The sequence below is a fragment of the Bos indicus x Bos taurus genome, chromosome 8 (genome assembly GCF_003369695.1).
Source record: "Bos indicus x Bos taurus breed Angus x Brahman F1 hybrid chromosome 8, Bos_hybrid_MaternalHap_v2.0, whole genome shotgun sequence".
NCBI lineage: Eukaryota > Metazoa > Chordata > Mammalia > Artiodactyla > Bovidae > Bos > Bos indicus x Bos taurus.
This window is the reverse complement of record NC_040083.1, coordinates 60,081,111-60,097,013: the sequence shown is the minus strand read 5'-3', so window position 1 is coordinate 60,097,013 and position 15,903 is coordinate 60,081,111. Positions and strand designations below refer to the sequence as shown.

The following is a 15,903-nucleotide window of genomic DNA, read 5'->3' as shown; positions in this document are numbered from 1 at the left end:
TTTGTTGACTTGTGTAAAAAAGAAACTAGATGTTGCAAAATCATATATGAAAATGCTTTACATTTAACTAGTTTATCTTAGCTTAGCTGGAACAAAGTAATCTTAAATGGCATTAAAATTTTTAAACTTTATTCATTTAAATACATTTCTCAGGAAATCTCCTCAAAGGGGATTCTGCAGCAGTTTATCAGTAAAGATAAACATTAGCTCCTTCGAAAATGACCACTCATTCTCTGACTCTCTAGTCAAATTACGCAACTCCATCCTTTAGAGTAAATGTTAACCCCTAAAATTGTAAACCTAAAGTAATAGCTTACATATTTGGAAGTTCACTTCCAGGGGCCACTCCAGTGTTAAGGAAAAGGTACTAAAAACCTAGTTTTATGTTTTATAAACTATTCTCAGGTTGATAAACAACTGATCCAGTTAAAATAGGTTGCACTACACCAAAGTTACCCACTTCACTTTATAACAAATGGCCATTACGTCTACACTAGAGTTTAACAATCTAATGAGAGTGACTGTTATTTGGGGTTTATAATGCAGAACCTTCTTTCCATGTTTAAGTGCTCTTGCTCTCTTTTTATTTCTAAATAGCATATAAAATATAAAATAGAATCTCAAATTATCTTGATAATGTATACAGTTTTTTACGTATGTAAACATAACATTATATATATAACATATATATTTTACATATATATATTACATATATATTTTATTTTTATATATATGTGAAAAAACCATCTTGACATGTACATTTTTGGAAAATATTAATAGTTGCTTAATTCTAGGCCAAATAAGGGAGGAGAGACTGAAAAAGAGAAACTACTCTTAGTATTTCTCTCATAGGACAGTGATTATCTCTCTTACCTTTCCTGTCCCGTCCTTCATCAACACATACTGGCAGACTTCCTAGGTCAATGCAGAAATCCAGACAAGAGAAGGAAGCACACTAAAATAGTGGAGGACAGGCTACAGGAGATGGACAGTGTCAGTGTCATGGACATCATGTGGGAGAAAAGAAGGAATCGTCACAGTTAGTCTCTTTGTTTAAGAGAAACTAAAACAGTTACTTCAGTGGTAGAGAGAAAAGAAAAAAAGAAAGATCTTTCTACTTCTTTGTAGAAAGTCTCTTTTCAATAAGAACAGAGAAGAACTGCAGTTAATTTGGAAATTCGTCTTCAGAGAAACAGATAAAACTTAGCAATAGTATAAAGGAACAAAAGATAAATAAGACTTTTTTTCAATTCTAAAATATTGAGAGATTATTTATAGGCTTTGAGAAAAGAAAAAAAAACCAGAACTATAATCTAGAAGCAGTGAAGAGGCTGTTCTATTTTTCTTCTCCAAGAGAATACAGACTATTAAAAGCAATAGGAATCCCAATGTTTATATATAAAAATGATGAATGAGTATACAGCTTTATACTATGAAAAAACACATTGTCACATTTAACAATGAAGTTCTAGAAACTGACCAAATTTTAGTATCAGTGAGGAGCTTTTATTTCACATCAGGGACAATCTTTTGTACATACTTACATGATATGAAATACTTCCTATACCTCTGCCCCTCCTCAACCTGTGTCCCCATGCCCCACCCAATCTATCAGTAAGTACTACAGTGCTTGAAATACCACTGCTAGGAAGAGTCCCTCGAGATTTAAACAGCCTTTGAAATTTAGTATGTACCTCTCCCCTCCAATGTACGATGCTAGGAAAGTACGAAGTTACTCACGCTAGCAATGTGATTGTTTCTTCCAATTAGTAGTAGTTCATAAAGGTGGATACCTGGATGAATCAAGGTATAGGAAAAGGGGCAAAAGAAGATATGGAACCTAAGGAAAACTATTTTACAGCCTAGGATACAACCAGTAGCTATATTATGAAAACACAGGTTAAAGCTTCTACATGTGTGATTTAGGCATTTCTTTCAAATTAATGCTTAACTGCAACAAGTTAAAGTCATAACATTTCTAAACAAAGTAAATGACATTTTTCTCAAGATTATCTTTTCTATAAACTAAAAGGTAATTTATTTAACAATGAATTCATTTTTAAAACTTGATTCTATCAATTCTGATAACATCTGATTCGTTTATCCACATTTGTGAAAATGCATACCTCATATTCTTTTCTGCAAACTCTGGAAATATCATTTTTTGATGATGCCTAAAAGATAACAAATTCCTCAATTAATTTATTACACATGCTCTTCAGTATGAAACCAAAAAGAATACAAACATAAGTATATGTAATTGCTGGCACAGCAGTCTTTACTTCATCAAGGAAAACCTCATGCTCAAATATTATCCAAACAAATCTCATATAATTTTTTAAACAAGCATTAGCTCCAGATATGCTAGAATTTCATTCTTCTATGGCTTTAATCTCACATAATAACACAGTCCTTTTGTTATTTCAGAAACTAGATAAGTTTGAAGGAAATGTAAATCAGAGGACTTTTTTTAAAAAGTCTAAATTCCATTCTGTAACAAATTTTCTTGTGAAGCTCTGCTGCAGTGAATTTTCTTATGAAGTTCTGCCAGGGCATTTATAGTTTGCTTTTTCTTTAACCCTTCATATTCTAAGTTCCCATATGAACCCATATCCTCAGAAAAAATCCGTACCTAACAGAGGAGACAACTAAAGAAGGAAAGGCAATGCCAGGCAATTAATTAATAAAAGTTATTTTTATGTAATTTTCTTAACAAGTTTATGAAGAAGAAATTAACCTTTCTACAGATGAGGAAACGGACACACAGAGAAACAACGTGATTTACTGAAGTATATACTTTCCATAAAAAACAAGCCAAAACACATCTGCTGAGGGGTGGCTGTTCTTCTACATGATAACAGTCTCCACTCAGAAATACAGTCCCAGAGCCATGGGCTCTGGTTCCTTTTTCTATTTCCTCCTCTTCTATCACCTAGGCTCATGCAGTTCTTAATAGATCAGCTGACGAGGACAGGGAAAGCAAGCAGCAGAATGGACTGGCAACTATTCTGTGTCTCACGAGATACACTACAGTTCAAATCCTCTTACAACTCAGTTTCACCTCAATGCCTGCAGGAGAACAGCAGAGAGTTAGGCTGTGTGCTGCCCAAAGAGTGTGGTTTGGTAGTCTGTATGAAAGTGAAGGTGTCTCATATACTCCTGTTCAAAGACCAGTCACTAGAAGAAGAAAATAAGACAAGGCTTTGCAGCTGCAGTTTCAGGGCCACTTAAGTTTCCCAGTTAAGAGTGCTCCCACCACTTGGAGTTAGAGGAGCCTGGAGACCAGTTTTACCACAGCACTCTGACGAATCACCATGAGCATATAGTGAGGAAGAGTTCAGGGGTCTAACTTGATTCAGACCTGAGATACATCAAATCAGAGAGGAGTCATAATTCACTGTAGGAGTGAGTCATGCTCACCTGAGGAGCAGAGAAGGAATAAAGAACACAGAGTAAATCCATGATGAAAGACAGAGGGAAGATAAAAGCAAAATAAGCCAACTGTGTCAACTGCTTTCATCCAAGCACGCCTGAAATTTATACCACTATTTGGAGTTGTTTAGCACTGATTAAGCATGACCATAGGCAGAGTACAAAAGTCCTTGATTTCAATAACATTTTTTCTTTGTGTGGCAGAGAGAAGTTAAAGCACAAGAGAAGGCTGAGTGTCTTACATGCAGCAGACATAACTGAAAAAGCAGCATGTCTAAAAGGAAATATTCTATGCAAGGAATGCTAAATTTGCAGCTGCTACGGGTCACCTCTCCAGAAATAGGCAAGATCCAGGACACAGCTAAAATGCAAACTATACTGCACTCTGCTTAAGAGCCTCATTGCTAAGTGTTACCTGCTTGCATGCCTGTCGACATTCCAAGGTAATAGCCAGTTCACAGCAGCCTAAGCCAACCCAGCCATCAGACTTCTTAAACACACCTTAAAAACAAAATGTTCAAATGTTTTGGTCATAAGAAGTGACAAAACAAACTGGTTCAAGGATACCACTCAAGTCAAAGCAAGTTTCCGTAAGAAAACTAGCTTAGATAGCAGGGTCTCAAAAGTATGAAGCCCCTCCTCCCACCCTGACTCTCAATGCTATCTAGTCTTCTCAGGGTCTCTTCTCCCTGCTCACCTTAAATTCTCTTTAGCTCATTCTCACTCTAAGGTGGACAAAATCTCCAGAGGACATACAGGTTAAGGAAAGCAATGACTTCTTTCACCTCTGGACTGTGAACCAGAGGCAGGACTCCTATTAATAACTTAATAAGCAAGCAAACAAAATAGGGCATGAGTATTATTGTATTCAAAATACCTAGAATAGCATAAAACCCATGATGCTGTTTAACAACTGATACTTAGTAAACAGACAGGAACATCTCTTGTGAGCCATGAACATCTCTTGTGAGCCATGACTGAATTTGATAGGTACACTTTACTGTGGGGCAAAATGACTATACTGATGCAATTTATGCACAGTAGCTATTTCTCCAACCAAATTACAGTGATACCAAAAGGTGGTAAAATTATAAAGAGTTCTAATGCAATTTTAAGATCCCTTTTTGCAATTATAAATGTCAATGAATAACTCCTAGATGAAATTAGGAGATATAAATAATGATTATGATAAAAGAAAAAATTTACTTGTAGGAATGCTGTAAATTCCTTATCTCTTTTAAGAAATGCTTTATGCTGCTTCCATGTAATACACAGATCTGCAAATTCACATGTACATTAAATTATTTCCATTTGAAAAAAATGTCAGGGATTCAAGGCAATAGGTAACATAGTTCTCTATACGAAACCAAGACCTAATATAAAAAACAGAAGCATTCCACTAAAAAAACAAACAAAAGCAAACAAATGGCCCATGGACAGACAAAGCTCTCAAAATATAATCATAAACCATTCCAACTGTTCAAACTGGCTAAGAATACCGCATATCATAAGATTCTATATCCCTATATGTTTAAATGGTATTAAAGGGCAGCAGACTCCCATCTAGTCCCACTGCCCAGCATAGATTCCTCTTGATCTTTGCTGCTTGCTACTCAGAATTGCACATATTCTATAAAGAATTTTGAATGGAACCAATGTAGATCATATCTGTGAGCTTTTATACCATAATTCAGTATACTGCTATTTTCACATATCCAGTACCTTCTGTGTGTTAGTTGCTTAGTTATGTCTGACTCTTTGCAACTCCATGGACTGAAGCCCTCTAGGCTCCTCTGTCCATGGAATTCTCCAGGCATGAGTACTGGAGTGGGTTGCCATTCCCTTCTCGAGGGGAGCTTCCCAATCCAGAGATCGAACCTGGGTCTTCCATATTGCAGGCAGATTCTTTACCATCTGAGCCACAAAAGGAGCTCTTACCTCTTAGAAAATATTAAATTATTCAACAAGCAACTACATTCACTGAACCCTTACTATATACAAAGCCCTTTATCAGGTATTTTGTGGGCTAACAAATAGATAAAAATATATGATTTATCCCTTTATGGAGATTACAGTTTGGTAGGAACAATACACACACATATATAATTATAGACACTAGGTAGAGGGATAATTAGGAAAACAAGCAAGGATGTGAGCAATTCCAAGACGAAAATAGTTCAATTAGTTTGAAATGAAAACTTTCAACAGTGTGAAAACCTTTAGAATTCAGAGAAATGTAAGCTATACTCCCTTTTTTCAAGGCACTGGCTTTAACCAGGACTGGAAAACGAGCTCTAATCCTAGGAGATTGGGAATGCCAGACAGGGAGTTTGGGCTTTATTCCGACTGAAGTGGATAGCCCCTGAGGGAGTTTTTTTGAAGAGGGTGGGGAAGACAGCTATGGTGTGTTGAAACATGAGTTATGAAGTTACTCCAAAAATCCACCCCAAAAGTGTAATAATAAAGGCTTGATCTAGGAATAGCAAGGATGGATGCAAGATTTTACAAGAGGGTGAACGAAGCTAAAAAGAAAAAACATTCAGAGATAATGACTTGAGGGTTTCCAGTCTAGTGGCATTCATAACAAAAAGCAATTATAAGATGAGTTTGGTTTTGAGTCATGCTACCTGGATGCAGAGATCCAAGTAGAGAAGACTCGAAGTCATGAATAATAACTTGTATTTGAAAATTATCTTCTCAGAGCTGATTAGATAACAGTTCTGGGAAGGAATGTGATACCAGGGTGAGTGTGGAGAAAGAAGGGAAGAGGACCACACACAGGAATAGCCATGGTAGTTACAGGGGTGATGGTGTGTGTGTGTGGAGGTTGGGGGTGGTGCGTGGGGATAAGAGAGGACAAAGTCACAAGGCCAAGGTGAAGTCACAAGGAGGTAGTGGTCAATGTATCAACTATTACATGGAAGTCAAAAAGAACAAGTACTGAGAAAAAGCTGTAAGATCTAGGAACCAAGAGATCTTGGTGATCTTTCAAAGCCTAGTTTCAACAGAACAATTGAAGTGGAAACAAGAATACCATAAAGGACTGAGTGAATGAGAATAAATTATACATTTGAAAATTTGGATGCCTCCAAGAAGGAGAGGATAGAAATCCAAGGGTATATATTAGGTTACAGGACTATGACACAGATTTTACAATCACAAAATAAGTTTTAATGTTATACTATTGCTTACCTGGCAAAGATGAATTCATACAACTCCAAATGTCAACCTAAAATTATAATCACCAAAAGATTTTAATGTAGAAAACAAAATACAATTTCTACAGAAATTACGTATAGCTAATTTGATTATGTGTGTCTCTATACAATCAATGATCTAGAAGCATCAACCAGCTATTTGGGGAAGAAAAAATAGAAATGAGATGTAAAAATACTGCTTGTTGTTGTCTCAACTTCCCATCTGGGATACAAAGGACAAGTATGGTTACTCAGGATGTTTACTGGAATAACTGTTTCCAAGCACAGAGATAAAAGTGCCTGTTGAGTGACTGAAGTAAAATATGTCAGTCAGAACTGTTTGATCATCAACTTTCCCATTTAACCCAACCTACCTTATCTAAACAGGCTTTCTCATGCCAGTTCAGACTTTTTTAGCTTGGCCATGAGCATCCCAAACATGGGATGGTCCATGCATTAGAGACATTTTAAGTTACATGATTCAGACAGGCATGCAATGTATTTTTAGTATACCAGAAAATGAGAAGACAGAAGTAATGAGAAATTACACATTTTCCCTTACCCTAAATCTGACTTCTTAAAAATTAAAATAAATATAAGATTTAGTTATAGTTTTCATAAAATTGTCAAAATAATAAGTAAAATTCTCAATTTCAGAGAAACTATTATTATGAAATTTAAAGACTAGAACATATTTTTATATAATACTCTTTTTATACCTACATCATAAACAATAAAAGATGAAAGACAATATTCCATCCAGCAATTTGTATGAAGATCTTTTTAAAGTATCCAGTTAAATCTAACATTTTACTTTGACCACAAACCCCAATCACACTGAAAAATTTGTTAAAGCAAAAGTAACTCAATAGAGTGCTTCATTAGACAAAAACTTCCATAGTTAAGTCAAACAATACCTACCATTGTTTCAGGGCAATAATCTGGGGCTCGCTGCAACAGATGTTTTAGTCGCGATTCACTTTTTGAGGAAAATATCTACTTGACAAAAAAAAAATTTTACGGCATTTTTTCAATAAGAAAATGGAAGAGGTAAATTTTTTTATCCTCTAGGTTTATCAGTTGTCTAGAATATTTTCCAATTTCCCTTCATAAATGTGCTTTATTGTAAAACATCAGTCCTGACTTCTTATATAAATTCAAATTCTAAAAGTTTTAATTCCAAATCTTTAACTGCCTTCACACAGTGGTTTTCACTGACAATTCAGCAACTTACCCCACTATCATCTTCCTAACTTTCTACAGCCATCAAGTGCATTAGTATTCACTCCAAATCAAAACCTAAATATCAGTAGAATACCCTTTCTCTATTCCTTGCTGGTTGAAGAATTAAAGATTCCTTATTCCTGGCAATTCTTCTGTCAGTGAGCTCTGCCAGTTTTAGCATCCTAGCCTCTCACTCCTCCAGTGATTGGGATGACTGACTTACCTGATTGTTGAGTCTGAGCAGGGAAAGTGAATCCAATTCTTACCTCTCTTCCTCTGCAAGTAAGTAGTCTATCTGGAGTTTAGTGCATACTTAGAGATAAATGCTATCTACATTCAGCATTTGTGTAACCAGAAATAAAGTAATTTGGTCAGGGAAGAACTTGGTCAGGGAAGAATTTTTTTTATTAGGATGACTATAGTATTCACTTACTTTGCTACATTATAGAATTTCAAACACTTTAGATTTTAAGAAATTAGTCCTTGCCTGTTGCAAGTATCTCATAAAAATAATTTACCCTATGGAACATTAGTGGAAAAAACAAGAGGAAACAAGGCAAAAAGTCAGGAAAGGAGTGCTTCCAAAAGTAGGAGAGTTACTTTAAAAGCTCTCTTATGCTGACACCATCAAGAGGACATTTTTGCTTTTAAAAAGCTATTGTTCTGGCAGTAAATTTGCAGAAAACTTAATCTGCTATAGTGTTTTGACATGAATTCTCTAGCAGCTATTTAGGTAAGACATCTTGTTATACTTAGAGTATCTTGAAAAATCTTTTTAATCTATGTTAGGTAGTGCTCGCATTTTTAGGAAGTAATAAAATCCAGGTTATTACTTGAAAACTCCTCAAAAGATGATTGAGGTCATTAATTCTCAACTAGTAAGGCTACAACTACACTATCAAGATGATGAAAGAAAGGTAAGACATTATGAACAGCTATTGTCTCAGTGGAACTTGCCTTAGAAAGGTTCAAGCAGAACTACAGAAAAGTTTCAAAGGTAGGAAATCAGTCCTGAATATTCATTGGAAGGACTGATGCTGAAGCTGAAACTCCAATACTTTGGCCACCTGATGCAAAGAACTGACTCATCTGAAAAGACCCTGATGCTGGAAAAGACTGATGGCAGGAGGAGAAGGGGACAACAGAGGATAAGATGGTTGGATGGCATCACCGACTCAATGGACGTGAGTTTGAGTAAACTCCGGGAGTTGGTGATGGACAGGGAGGCCTGGTGTGCTGCAGTCCACGGGCTCCCAAAGAGTCGGACATGACTGAGCAACTGAACTGAACTGAGTACAATGAACACCCACATAAGCCTTCATCTAAATTCACCCATTATTAACATTTGCTTTAACTTTCTCTACATATGCATGTTATTTTTATTACTTTGATGAAACATTTAGAATTCATTACAGACATGATCATTCATTCCTAAATTCCAGCATGTATCTTCTAAGAATAAGGACACCATCCTAACTAACCACAGTACAATCATCAGATTCAGTTCACAGCACTGGTAGGTACAATATCATTATAGCTCATATTTAAATTTCACCAATTTATCTCAATCACATCCTCTATAGCAGTCTTTTTTTTTTTTTTTTTAAATTCCAGGACCCAGTACAGAATTATACACTGCATTTAGTTGTCATCTCTTTAGTTTCCTTTAATCTGGAAGTTTCTTGTGTGTTCTTTGAAGCCTCAGGAACTGCAGCCTGCCAGGCTCCTCCGTCCACGGCATCTTCCGGGCAAGAATACTGGAGTGCACTGCCTTTTCCTACTCCAGGGGATCTTCCCAATCCAGGAATCAAATCCGTCTCTCTTGTGTCTCCTGTATTAGCAGGCGGGTTCTTTACCACTAGCACTACCTAGGAATTCCTGGGACATTTCTTGACCTTTGTTTTATAACACTGATATCTCTGAGGGGTACAGGCGGTTGTTTTGAGGAACATCCCTCAATCTGGGTTTGCCATATTGTTTCCTCAGGATTCAAGTTATGTATTTTGGGTAGGAATCCCATGTCAGATACTGTGCTCCACCACGTTTGCAGATTCATGTTAACTTGTTCCATTACTGCTGATGTGAACTGACCATTTAAGTGCTGTCCAACAGATTTCTCTGAAACAATTACACTAAATGATATCCTCTATAATTATCATGCAAGCTTACCTGTTCACAAACATCACGGCACATCTGGTTATCCTTTGAATGATTACAACACAGAGCACCTAGGGAGAAAAAATAAACACCTAATATTGCCTACTGTTAAAACACAATGATTAAGCTAAGTCAGATGGTTACACAAACCACTTATCGACAGATTATTACTATTATTATCCATTTTAACTCAACAAACCTTTGTTGTGTACCTATTTCAAGTCAAAGATGGTGCTATTTGAGGACACAATTTTTGCCTTTAAGAAGCTTGCAATCTAACAGGGGAGACTGTCATTTAATAATAATTGCTAGTGTGTACTGTGTACTATTTATGTGTCAGAATTTTACTACTTGTTTTAAGATCATCTCATTCAATCCTCAACAATTATTCTATGGACTATATTCTATTATTATTCCTATAAAGGAAGGTTAAATGATTAAAAGATAATGAATTTTGTTTTGGACATGTTAAATGTAAGTCTCCATTATCTCAGTGAAATAAATAGAGATTAGGTTTGAAAACAAAAAGAGTTGAGGGCTTGAGGTGAGATTGTATATGTCTCTGAATAGTCACTGTGGAGAACAAAGGAAGCAACTATAAATGTTTCTCAAACTTTTTTCTGTGAAACACTGTTTCATGATGTGTTAATATCTATTCCTCAAGAGAAAATGTTTCATGTTTAAATAAATTAGGAAACAAAGGATTAAAAAGTTAAAGAGAATTTTTTTTAAATTATTTTATTTTTATCCCCTGGAGAAGGGAATGGCAACCCACTCCAGTATTCTTGTCTGGAGAATTCCATGGACAGAGGAGCCTGGCAGGGCTAGTCTATGGGGGTCGCAAAGAGTCAGAAAGGACTGAGTGACTACACTTTAATGCCATTTTTAATTTATTTTTTTAACACCAAAAACATTTTGCATTGGAGTATAGCCTATCTTAAATTCTTAAGAATTTGAGAAATTTCTTTCTCAAATCTGAGAAAATTCTTAGAGATGGGAATACCTGACCTGACTCCTAAGAAATCGGTATGCAGGTCAAGAAGCAACAGTTAGAACTGAACATGGAACAACAGACTGGTTCCAAATTGAGAAAGGAGTATGTCAAGGCTGTATACTGTCACCCTGCTTATTTAACTTACATGCAGAGTACATCATGCAAAATGCTGGGCTGGATGAAGCACAAGCTGGAATCAAGATTGCTGGGAGAAATATCAATAATTTTAGATATACAGATGACACCACCCTTATGGCGGAAAGCAAAGAAGAACTAAACAGCCTCTTGATGAAAGTGAAAGAGGAGAGTGAAAAAGTTGGCTGAAAACTCAACATTCAGAAAACTAAGATCATGGCATCCGGTCCCATCTATTCATGGCAAATAGATGGGGACAATGGAAACAGTGATAGACTTTATTTTTGGGGGTTCCAAAATCACTGCAGATGGTGACTGAAGCCATGTAATTAAAAGACACTCCTTGGAAGAAAAGCTATGACCAACCTAGGCAGCACATTAAAAAGCAGAGACATTACTTTGCCAACAAAGGTCCGTCTAGTCAAAGCTATGGTTTTTCCAGTAGTCACGTATGGATTTGAGAGTTGGACTATAAAGAAAGCTGAGTGCTGAAGAATTGATGCTTTTGAACTGTGGTGTTGGAGAAGACTGAGAGTCCCTTGGACTGCAAGGAGATTAAACCAGTCAATTCTAAAAGAAATCAACCCTGAATATTCATTGGAAGGACTAATGCTGAAGCTGAAACTCCAAAACTTTGGCCACCTGATGCAAAGAACTGACTCATTGGAAAAGACTCTGATGCTGGGAAAGACTGAAGGCAGGAGGAGAAAGGGACAACAGAGGATGAGATGGTTGGATGGCATCACTGACTCAATGGACATGAGTCTGAGTAAGTTCTGGGAGTTGGTGATGGACAGGAAAGCCTGGCATGCTACAGTCCATGGAGTATGGAGTACAGTCCAAAGAGTCGGACATGACTGAGCAACTGAACTGAATAGCCAATCAATAATGTTGTGACAGTTTCAGGTAAACAGTGAAGGGACTCAGTCATATACATACATGTATCCATTCTCTCCCAAACCCTGTTCCCATCCAGGGTGGCACATAACACTGGGCAGAGTTCCACGTGCTATGCAATTGATTTTTGTTGGTTATCCATTTTAAATATAGCAGGGTGTACATAACTTCCCAAAGTCCTTAACTATCCTTTCACACAACCCCCAACCATAAGTTCATTTTCTAAGTCTGTGAGTCTCTGTTTTGTAAGTAAATTCATTTGTATCATTTCTTTTTAGACTCCACATATAAGGGATGTCATATATTTTTCCTTCTCTGATTTATGAGAGTCTCTAGGTCCACCCATGTTGCTGCAAATGGCCTTATTTCACTCTTTTTAATGGCCAAGTAATATTCCAATGTATACATATATGCATGTGTGCGTGTGTGTATATAGATATATTCATATATACACCACATCTTCTTTATCCAGTCCTCTGTCAATATTTAAGTTCTTTCCATGCCTTGGCTATTGGAAACAGTGCTGCCTTGAACACTGGGGTGCATGTATCTTTTCAGGCCATGTTTTTCTCTGGATATATGTCCCTGAGTGGGATTGCAGAGTGATATGATAGCTCTAGTTTAGTTTTTTAAGATACTCCCATACTGTTCTCCATAGTGGCTGTACCAACTTACATTCCCACCAACAAGAGCAAAAGGGTTCCCTTTAAAGAGAATTCTTTACTGGACTTTATGAAACCTTTAATATATTAATATGCATCATTAATCTCCTAAAAAGGATTTAAGTAGACAGATTTCTCAGAGCACAAGATATTTTTCTCATGCCACTTATTTTACATCTCAGCATGCCAATTTGAGAAACATCACAGAAAAGGAAAATGTTGCCAAGCAGCATTATGGGCCCAGAAAAATTAATAAATCAGTGATATAGATAATCAGCAGGGGCATGTCATTATTCTAGAATGAAGCTAACTGGGAAAAAAGATAAAGCTGAATTGGTCAGGGGCTGTTTATAGAGTGCTAAATCAAAAGTGACAAGGACACGAAAATATCTCATTTCAGGCAGCTAGATCCAATACAATGCCTATATATGTGTATCAATCTCTTTAAATGAAATCTATATAATCTCAGTATATAAAACAGATGACAGCAGAGCTTTTTTGATTGAAGGTAAGATTGGTATTGGGAAGAAATGAATGAATAAAAAAGGTTCTTTTTAGCTCTTACCAACATCCTTTTAAGCTCAAAATTGATATTGTTACTCCATAAAACAATAACAGGGCATATGATATTACTAACATATTGCTACAGTTTAGTTTCATAAAACACTATCGTGGGGCAGGCTTTCTAATGCTATATGGAAAAAGGTGTCTTAAGCTTTTAACATTTGACTTAAAAATTCTTAAAAAATGAAAGTGAAGTTGCTCAGTCATATCTGACTCTTTGCAACCCTATGGACTGTAGCCTGTCAGGCTCCTCCATCCATGGGATTTTCTAGGCAAGAATACTGGAGTGAGTTGCCATTTTCAGTATGTAGAAATTCCATTAAGTTTCAGAAATGAAAAAAATTCCTTGTTTACAGGCTATAGCTACCTTCTTAGAAGCATTGTATTCAAGGATGGGCCCAATCACTAATGAGACTTTCTCACAACACCCCTCTCTTCTCTGCCATGCCACATCATGTTGAACCCCTGCCCTTTTAAGATCCTGTTATGTCCTCAGCCTCATTAGAATGAAGAAGACAGGCAAGAAAAGAAAGGTGGGGCCGGGGATCTTCTGTGTGACATCAATGTGATCTTTTGAAGTGCTCAAGTTGTTGCCACTTTCTACTATCTTCTAACACAAAGGTCACAGGATGGCAGAAAATCCAGCTGATGGAAAGCAAAGATAACTCAGGATAATACATGATCCCCATAAGCACAGGCTTAGCAAAAAGTAAATAGGCAGGCAAGAGTCTGACTTGGGCCTAGGGATTTTTGGAAAAAAAAGTTTCTTGGAGCAAAGGTCTATTTAGAACAGAAACATGAAATATGTCACAATTAAAACTAACTCCAATAACAATAAAAGATTTGTTAAAAATATAAAGGTTTATTTTTTCCTATATAACGGTGAAGGTCAAATTTATAGTGGGGTGACCCCCAAAGTTAAATTTTTTAAATGATTCACTTTTTCATTAAGAAATCCCAAAACCTGGAAAAGAAGAAAAATGATCTAATATTCCCACTGTCCTGTCAGAACATGTACTGACATTTTTGACATATTTCTTTCTAGTCTTTCCAAAAGCCTTCTGAAATTTCTGACAAAATGGGATTAGAGAGCAGCCTGAAGTCTTCTAGTAGTAATGCCCTTCCCCCTCCTAACGAAGCATTCCTCTGTAATAATACATTTCCTCTCTCGAGAGGAACTGCCACCCTCCTAGAACAGGCTAGGGGACCTATGCTATATCACGTTTTCCAAACTTCATTTTTAACCTTAGTCATCATTATATTTGTATACATTTTTATTTCTTTGAAACAACAAAAACTTACTAGACTCTTAAACACTGCATACTTTTAGAGAAATGTCTACAAATAGACATTAAGTCATATGCCTTCATTAAGAATGAGGGCAAAGGATTCAAATGCAATTAATGTGGCAATTAAAGGTCTTTGTCTTTTCAGAGCTTTTAAAATGGATTAATTGGGTCATTCAACTATTAGAGTACAAAAAACTCTCCAAGGCCTAATGTTTTACACAAAAGAAGACAGTGAATTTTAGAAATGCTTTGTTTTTATAATTTGATTCTAACCTAATTTCTGGTTCTTCAAGAATAGTTTAAAACTCTGGTTATTTTCATAAAATGGAATTGAACAGATAAAGGAAAATTAGTTCAAAATAACACTTGATATTGACAGGATGAAAATAAATAGCACAGATATCATCCTTATTAAAGACATAAGGATGAGTGTCATATTTTGCATTCTTATTTCTAAACTCTGAAAATATAAAATTAATAAAAACCCAAAACTGATTACTAAAAGCCACGTATATTGGGTTTAAGAGGGTATTAGTGCAACCTAGAAATATTCAAGCAGAATTACCCAGTAATTAGAAACATCAAGGGTTGGCTGCTGGTTTGGGCCACGTGCCTACTAAAGACAGGCAAGTAAGTGGGAAGCACATGCTCCAGCCACAAGGGAAAAATGCAACTTCTGAGACCAACTAGCATTTAAAAAAACAATTACACACACTAATCTAAAACTAAAATATTCATAGAATTATAGGATATTTGAAGTTAAAAGAGAATTTGCTACAGAAGCCTCCCCAAACCTCAATTTGGTTAATGAAAAGCCAGTATTGTTTTCTTTTCTAAAGAAAATAAAGATTCTTTCTAATTAATGTATTTTTAGAGAATTACTAAAACAGAATATATATATCCTGCACTACTGAAAGGGAATAAACTAAATCTGAGCTGATACTGCAAAAAGATCATTCCAAATAAAAAAGGTATGTTAATTTAAAAAATCTTATTTTCAAATTTTTATTTCCAAAACAGCCTGGAAATTGACCATCCCTTAAAAACATTTAAATGACAACTGCAACTTTAACTTATAAATGCATTCTTACCATTGTCACATTTATCCCTTGGAAGATGGATATGTGCCTATGTATACAGATAAAATATATCATCAGCCAAGTAAGAGCCAAAGAGTAAAATGATTATTTATATATCTACTACCTGGATTCAACACTGCACCTTTTTCTTGACTCATTTACAAGTTACAGATATCCTCCACTGCTTGCCTCAAACTGTAATGCTACAACTGCCAATTAGGTTCATTCTCTTCTGTTATCAATATGACTGCCAGGTTAATTTTTTAAATTACT

At 35.9% G+C, this 15,903-nt stretch overlaps 1 protein-coding gene across 2 annotated transcripts in view; it reads right to left on the bottom strand.

Moving 5' to 3' along the window:
- The window catches only part of RECK (reversion inducing cysteine rich protein with kazal motifs), an 80,944-nt gene that overhangs the window by 56,136 nt on the left and 8,905 nt on the right, over positions 1-15,903 (bottom strand). The window contains exons 2-6 of one of the 2 annotated variants that reach the window (XM_027549650.1): positions 10,023-10,081; positions 7,551-7,625; positions 6,625-6,661; positions 3,848-3,933; positions 2,127-2,174 (exon numbers count right to left, since the gene is read on the bottom strand). In XM_027549650.1, the coding sequence (XP_027405451.1) occupies positions 2,127-2,174; positions 3,848-3,933; positions 6,625-6,661; positions 7,551-7,625; positions 10,023-10,081 (305 nt within the window). Of the gene's footprint in view, positions 1-873; positions 979-2,126; positions 2,175-3,847; positions 3,934-6,624; positions 6,662-7,550; positions 7,626-10,022; positions 10,082-15,903 lie in introns of those variants that run through there. The other variant, XM_027549651.1, reaches the window with a different exon arrangement.